Below are 8,570 nucleotides of genomic sequence, written 5' to 3'. Positions count from 1 at the left end.
AGGGTACCAAAATACTTCAGCGCTTACCAGTGAATAATATACAAAAGTATAAATAAAGTTATATCTTAAAATTAAGATTCAAAGAAACTACGAACTTGGTAAGTAAAAATTTTATTTACGTCGCACTAGAGCTGAAAAATTGGTGACAGACGGGGGAATCTAACCCCGAGGATGATCTGAAGACATAATTTTGATCCTTATCAGAGGTCATGTTGTAAGACAAAATATTGACATCGAATTTCCTCATTTTAACCTCTTTCAACACATTATTATATACTTACATGCATAGTAGCCTGTAGGGCGGCATTGTGGGCCCAAAATTAGGCTTATAATTATTTCCTCTGGTAGGGTACACTAGTACACGGTAATATAACTGATCCAGTTTGAATATTATGGTTCAATATTAGTGGGCAATATAGGGCCATATTGTAATGCAGAATATAGACTTCGAATTTTCTCATATTAAAGCTAATAAAGACACTATTATATAATACATAACCCATATGGCTGTGAATTTTAATTTGTATATAATTTTACTCATTTATATTCATTTTGAATCACGTATTTTTACAGCTTACAGTATACCCGCAATCCGGTATGCACACACTCAAATTCTTTATTTTATTGTATGTATAGATTATTTGTTGTCTTAACCGATGGCTTTCCGTTATTAGATTAAGCAAAGCACATTTTTAGTAGTTCATCTTATTGAAATAAAGAGTAACTATAATCCGCATTATGTGGAATAATGATGTTGCTTTTGGCAACTTATGATGTTTTATAACCGTCGTTGAACAGGAGGCCGAATTTTTTGGTTTTACGACAGCTAATGTTCAACTCCGTAGCCTTGTCATTCTGAACCTAATCAATCCAGAAGACAAGGGAACTCTTGGATTTGTACCCCCAGATGTATTGATTTGTTATGGGAACATGGAGGACTTTGCGACTTGACATATTTAACGTGCACCAGTCACCATTAACCACACTTCGGTCGGCCTGGAATCGAACCCACGAAATCTTGGACATGGGCTCAGTGCCCTACCAACCAGGCTATCTCGGCCCCCACTTTCCACAGTCAAGCTACTTTCTCCTCTTTTTATCTATCTACATAATAATTGTATCATAAAAACTTGCAGTATTGGTGCAGCTGTAATCAGCACCTGACTTTACTTTAAACTGCGTTGTAGCTATATAAGAGTATATTAGGTACCTAGTAAAACTACACCATTACCATAATGCGTATTACCAAAACCAAGAATCATTGATGTCAATTATAGGATGGTTATTTTTAAAAGTATCCAATACGAGCATTTTTGTTTTCTTACTTTTGCTTTATCAGTTCATAGCGTAATTTTTAGTTCAATTAGTGTCTATTACCAAATTTAATAAAGCTAAAAATGCAAAAATATCTTCTTGGAGTTAAGAAATAATAACCTAAGATAGAACATCCCGTTCATAAAAAATAGCCTTCCTTAGTGTCGAAAAATACACTTGAGGTTGATCTATTGAATAACTTGATGTGTAAGTTAAGTTGATTTAAAAAATATCTCTTCAGGCATAAAAATCTATACTTGAGGTTGATAACCTTAGGTAGAACATGAATCACCTAAATTTAGTAAAAAATTACCTTTACAACTTTCAAAAAAATACACTTGATGTAGATCCAGAATAACCTGAAGTGTTAAATGAAACAATTTAGATTGTTGAATAAATACTTCCACTGGTGTAAAAAAATATACTTTAGGTTAATAAGTAATAACCTAAGGTTGATATACCTCATTTATATCTCAAAAATACCTCAATTTTTCAGCAAGGGATTGGCCTTACAATAAATTTTATAAACTGTGAAAAGTAAGAGTCTTTTCATGTAAACTAAGTTTTAAATTTTTTTTTTAAATCTATGACTTAGATCCAGCGTTTTAAAATAAGCTATTGATGATTCTATTTTTTCAAATATTTTAAAGATAACATCAGTAACGTTAGCTTTATATTTAATAAAAAATAAGTTGTTTATTGCTGTTCTATTTAATTATATTTTATTTGCTACGCTAACTATGCTATGCATGATCAACGTGGTTGCATAAAGTTTATCTGAAACCACGTGCTTATTTTGTTTATGGAGTTATGCTTTTAAAACGTGCAACTATAAAACCAAATCATTTAAAATCAGCGGTAATTTAAATTAAAAAAAATAAGTTTCATTTAAGGGGAAAATGTAACTAATTCGTTACGGAATGAGCGTAAAAAACATCAATAACAGTATTGACGTCAAGAATAATTAATTTTGTTAAATTACTGATTGAAATTTAAAAAAAATAATCTAAAAGGCAGAATTAAAGGTTCGTTTAAGAAAGCTGCGTAAAAAATCGGCATTTATTATTAGAGTCACTGAATGCAATAAGTACTCATTGAAATAAAACAAGCAATATTAAAAAAAATAGTGCGTGGAGTCTCTCCGCACGGAAGAAGTTAAACTTCGCAACCTGCGACGTTAATTGTTGAAGAATCAGCAGTCGTAGAAGGATCACTAGTTCTATTCAACAACTCTTTTTCCTGCACCGCTCGCTTCCGTGCTCTGTAATCACGGTAATATTGTGCATTTTTCCCTCTTGAACCAGTGCTTGTGGTTGCCTCATCGTCTCACCCTGGAAAATGTATTTGTATTAATAATGTATGTGAATGCGTCATAATGTAATTTCAAAAGAGAAACAATCAATTGATATTCACAAGAGACGTTCCTTGACATAACCTTAAATCCGTCGCATTGTCCGTGGGATTGTTTTCACTCATTTTTTACAATTATTATCCATTAAATTTGAAAATAAAAAATACTATCCTATTAAATTATATGTGTATCAAATCAAACTAAAAAAATATTTAAAGAAAAACAATACTTTTATGCTAGTGAGAACCAAAACACCTCTAAATATAATGCTAATCATAAAATACCAATTTTATAAACCTGTTGAATCCGGTTACTATACCGGATTCAACAGGTTTAGGAAGGTCTTTTCAAGACAAAATCATTATAATAATTAAAATTATTTTTTAATTTCAAATCTAAAATTTTTTGATCGCGTTATGGAAACTGAAGGAAATTATAGACTTTTATTTCTATCGGCACATATATCCACATTTTAAAAAGTCCTAATTGAAAAAATAAACAGAAATTTTTTCTCTATATACATCGATTAACAAATAACAAAGTTGCTTTACTCCAATATGGACAGGTCCCTAGAAAATATAGCTATATTTTGAAAAGAATTCGTTCTTGAATATTTGGCCTATATATTCATGACGCCATGTAATCATATCGCTGGTTCAAAACTAAAACGACACTTCTGCACTCACTTCTCATTCAAATAACATGAGAAGATAATGCAGAAGTGTCGATTTAGTTTTGAACCAACGATATGTGGCAAAATTATGACAAAGAGTAATAGTTTTTTTTTTTTTTTTTTTTTTTTTTTTTATGAAAGAAAAATGAGAAAAAAATCAAAGCATATTTGCTAATTAAAAAAAAATACTTTTTAATGGTTTGTCATGGCAATGAATTTTAATTGCTACGGATTTCTAAGCTGATGTTCATAGCTATTTTATTAAATTAAATATGATTTTTTTTTATATAAAATAAAGATTGCATTTCATTTTTTAATGAAAACAAAGTTGTTAAAAACCCTAAAAATTCGAAGTTCCAATTCAAAAAATTTAAAGGTGTTAATAATTTAAAAAATATAAAATCAGAACAAAATCCATGCACACAATAAACAGTAAAATTATGAATTAAAGTACTATACAAATCAAATTTATATACGAACATAAAAAAAAGCAATTTTTATTTTACCATTCTTATAAAAGAATTCTTATCTTATCTTATCTTATCCTCTACGTGCCTTGGGCACTTAAGGCCTCCAGCATATCCCTCCAACGCCCCCTGTCTTAAGCAATAGATCTTGCTTCCTCCCAGCCAGATATTCCACATTCTCTTAATTCGCCCAAAAACATGCGCTGGATGGTAAGTCTGGGTCTTCCTCTTGTTCTCTTACCATCAGGGGCCCATGTAAGCGCAACAGATTAAATTTTTTCTTTGGGCATTCTAAGGATATGTCCGAGCCAGCTCCATCTTCGTTTTTTAATTTCATCTTCGATTGTTTTTATTTTAGCTTTCTTTAATAGATTTTGATTTGATACTTTGTAAGGCCAGAAAATTTTAAAAATAAATCTTAAACATTTGTTTTGAAAGGTTTCTAATTTTTGTATTTCGATCTTAGTCTGTTTCCAGGTTTCTGCGCCATACAATAGTACTGCTCTAACAATAGCTTTGTAAACAACTATTTTTGTCTTTATTTCAATATTTGACTCTCTCCAAAATTTATGTAATCCCTTAAAACATGTTCTTGCTTTGATTATTCTCTGTCTAATATCTTCACTACTTCCACCTTTTTTATCTACAATAGAACCTAAATAGCTAAATGACTCTATGTCATCTATTTCGTGATTTTCGATTTTAATTTTGTCATTTTTCTTTTGATTTATTCTCATAACTTTAGTTTTCTTCTTGTTCATGAATAAACCTACACTATTTGAATATTTGTTGAATTTGTCTGTTTTAAGATGAACGTCTGTACATTTGGATGAAATAAGTACGATGTCATCAGCAAAATCAAGGTCTTCTAAAGTAGTTGTGAAATTCCACCTTATTCCTCTTTTTTCATCTTTCAAGCTGTTTCGCATAATCCAGTCTATCACCAGTATAAATAAAAATCCCGATAAAACACATCCCTGTCTCACGCCAGTTTTTAGTAAAAAGAATTCAGTTAATTCTCCATTTACTTCTATACATGCTTTGCTGTTATCATACATATCTTTGATTATGTTAATATATTTCTCTGGTATATTATAAAGTGATAAAATTTCCCATAATTTCTCTCTCTTAACTGAATCAAAGGCTTTACTGAAATCAATAAAGTTTAAATATAAAGAGGTATAAATCTAACAAGGTATAAATCTAGAATTCTAACAGTATATAAATATAAAATTTAAATGTATTAAATGAGTTAATGCAAACATTTACTTACCTCCTTATAAATAAATTTACATTTGGTTTTCTTGTTTTCCAAAGAAATTTTTTATTAGGAATGGGAATTATTGATATCACGATTTATGTTTGAAAAAATGAAGTTGCAAATAATTTAAAAAACTCTTAATTGAAGTTAAATTTTAATTTCAAAAATTGAACAAAACAAAAGGTAACAGAAAATTTATATCTCAATTAAAAATGGTTAATTTAAATGACGCAATTAAATGAGTTAAAAACTGGAATTTAACTGCAACGTTTTACGTTTGTCTCAGAAAAAATCTCTTGACAAAATGACCTAAGTAAATGTTAACAAGAGTCATCCCCTTGGATTCCTTAAAAGCTTACATCTGTTTTCCTAGAACATCTAGATAATTTCTAGTTTAAGACAACTTAAGGGACATATAGATGGTACTGTAAATATATGACATTTTATAAAAGCACAAAAGAGCCCAGGGTCATAAAAATGATTAAGGCAATTTAAAGAAGGAAAAGGTCATTTTCCCATGGTGTAAAAGGAGATGGCTATTTTTTGAGGAGTCAGATAACTGTGGGTCAACTCTGTGGGGGGTATGAAGGTTTTAGCACCTTCATACCACCCACAGTCAAAAGATGCTTTCAAATATATCTATTAGTCTCAGTGTAGAATGCATTTTTCAGGATGCAAAACAGTGGTGCTTATTTTAGTTTTCTAAACACTTGTTATGTTTTTTTATGATGTGCTCCTCTTCTCTTTTCGTGATTTTCTTTTAAATTTTTTTAATAAATTGAAACTTGTAATATGTAGAAAAAAATTGAAACAAAACCGAAGCATTTTTCTTGGGGGGCGATTTCTATTTCAATTTGAAAAATAGCTATCAAATTGGGAAAAAAAGTAATTTCTTTTTCTGAAATTCTCAATTCTGTTTTACTTTATTATTGCGATTGTCAAATTTTCGGAAGGGGAGGCTAAAGTTTTCAATTTTGGAAAATAGCTTTAAAGTCGAAAATAAGAGTTAAATATAAATTTCACTCGACTTTATTCTTGCGAATGTCTGAAATTCAGAAGGGGTGAAGTATATTCTTCACCTCCTCACTTTAAGAAGAAAATAAAATTTTCTTTTTGAAAAATAGCTTCAAAGTTTTTTTTTTTTTTAAAAAAAACAATTTTACTGGACTTTATTATTTCAAATGTCTAAATTTCTGAAGATACAAAAAGTTTTTAGCCCCCCTTACCTTATATCAGAAGAAATTAAAGTTTTCTATACCCTTACTATAATTTAAGAGGAAAATGAAGTTTTTTATTTTAAAAATATCGTCGAAATTGTGAAAATTTTCAACTTTACTTGATTTTATTCTATTAATGTCCAAATTTCAGAAAATGAGAAGCAAATTTTTCGCCCCCTTACTCTTATTTCAGAAGAAAATAAAGCTTTCTATTTGGAAAATAGATTCAAAAATAACATTTTTTTTTAGTTACCAATTTTTATTATTTTTTAACACTTTGAAATTTCAGAAGGGGCGAAAAACTATGTTCGCCCCCTCATTACTATTTCGGTAGAAAATAGAGTAAAAGTTGGAAATAAAATACTTTTTCTACCTTTACTTTACTTTTTCAAAAGTCAAAAAACATATTAATCGCCCATAACAGAATAACTTGATGTATATCTTCAAAGCTGAAAAAGAATAGCCTTTTTTTTCCTCTAAAATTACCTATTTTACTAGACTTCGTCTTGGCGAATAACTAAATATCAGAAGAGGCAAGACACATAAATGTTAGAGGAATATAAAGTTTTCTATTTCAAAAATAGCTTCAAAATTGAAAAAAATCCTTTATTTTAAATTACTGATTTTACTTGACTTTATTTTTGTGAGTGTCTAAATTTCAGGAGGGGTGAAACGCATCGTTTGCCCCATCATCTAAATTTTAGAGGGGCCCTCTGCCACCGGGTCTGACGCAATCAACTACATGCAGCTGTGGCCTTTCCCCTTCTCTGCAAAGCGTGTTTGTTCTTTTAAGAAAGGGAAATAATTTGTGAAAAGGTGTTCTACCGTTTTTTACCCTTCCCTTTATGTTATAGTAGGTACGCTATTACAAAAAAGAAAATTTTCATCAACACTATCTTAACGCAATTTCTTTCCTACATATATATAATAAGAGTGCTTTATTTTGAAGAAAAAAAAACATGATGTGGTCTCTTCATATGAGGCCCCCTTGACCGTCGGGGCCCCGGGGCGGTGCCCCGGCTGCCCCGGCGTAGTTACGGCCCTGGGTGGATACCAAAACATTTAGTTTTATTCTGCAAATTTCCGACTATCTATTTCTTCTAAATAACAAACATCAAAATTAGCGAAATATAAGTCTCTATTGATACATTTATATTGCAGGCAGGACTCGGCAGCCGCCATGCTACCATCCAGAGAGAGGCAGTGAGAATGGTCCATACTTCTATTGTTGATTTTAAAATATAATCGTAATCGTTAAATAATACATGCACGCATGCAATATTTTTGTTTTAAAAATAAAAGTTCTGTTTATTAATTATTATGAAGAAGGGAGTATTTTTATTTATCATGGGTTTAAGCCATGTTCAATTTTAAACTGATTGCTATTTTAAATTTTTTTACTGCTAATGAAACTGAGTTTTTTTTATTAAAAATATTTCGAAAATACAAATATTTCTCTTAAGCTGTGATGTCAACAAGTTTGCATTAAATGTAAATTTTGGTGATTATTCTCGACTTGCATCATATTTATTCATCATTCAAGGTTTATACAGATAGTTATGAGTTAATCCTACATCATTATATATAGTTTTTGCTCGATATATATTACATTAACAGTTATAATAAGAGGATTTCTAAAAATTGTGGCCTGTTGGCATAAGTGGACCCATTATTCCAATATTTGTCGGTATATTTATGTGCCAGTTATAGGGTTTAATGGGGATATTTCCCTATCGTGATGTGTCGTGCTAACTACAATTGCCATATACATGCAATTAAAAGGGAAAAAAAAACATGTAGATGGAGTGGCTTCGAGTTATTTCTTTCGAGTTGAACCCTTTCTGTGACGTTTGTTTTAGTTTCTCGCGAGTCGCTGCCCGGAAATTGCCAAGACTTGGTGATTAATTTGCCTCAGACCACGATACGGAAATCTTACCATGGAAATATCCCCGGCTAAACTATATATTTAAGGATGCATACGTAATAAATATTGTACTACTTTCATATTCTCATAACATTGTTGGACAATAAAATGGGGTTCTACTATGAAACTCGTTAGTTAGTCATTTTTAGGAATATTATTGTATCGGGATCTTCGCCAAAATAATAGTTAAGTCTTGACAGGCAGTGACACGCAAGAAATTAAAAAAGTTATTACAGGAGGAAACCAAATTGAAAGGTATAATTCATAGCAACCCTTGGGTTCATTTTTATATGTTTTTCTTAAAACATTTTGCAAGTTTTGAATTCTATTTGGTGATTGTAGTTAGTATGACAGATCAAGATA

The 8,570-nt window shown here is 30.5% G+C and overlaps 1 protein-coding gene across 9 annotated transcripts in view; it reads left to right on the top strand.

Annotated features, from left to right (window-relative positions):
• The window catches only part of LOC107443002 (exportin-T), a 116,636-nt gene continuing 108,066 nt past the window's right edge, over window positions 1–8,570 (top strand). For 3 of the 9 annotated variants that reach the window (XR_011636312.2, XM_043054622.2, XM_043054620.2), the window contains exon 1: window positions 7,557–7,846. Coding sequence is in view for 2 of the 9 variants with exons in the window: in XM_043054622.2 (XP_042910556.1) it covers window positions 7,843–7,846 (4 nt within the window). In the remaining 7 variants the exon portion in view is untranslated. Of the gene's footprint in view, window positions 99–7,526; window positions 8,463–8,570 lie in introns of those variants that run through there. The other 6 variants (XM_087152600.1, XM_016056725.4, XM_071178197.2 and 3 more) reach the window with 6 other exon arrangements.

This window comes from Parasteatoda tepidariorum, chromosome 1 (assembly GCF_982258835.1).
Source record: "Parasteatoda tepidariorum strain Cologne lab strain chromosome 1, Ptep-v5.0, whole genome shotgun sequence".
Taxonomy (NCBI): domain Eukaryota; kingdom Metazoa; phylum Arthropoda; class Arachnida; order Araneae; family Theridiidae; genus Parasteatoda; species Parasteatoda tepidariorum.
This window is presented reverse-complemented; position numbering and strand designations above follow the sequence as displayed.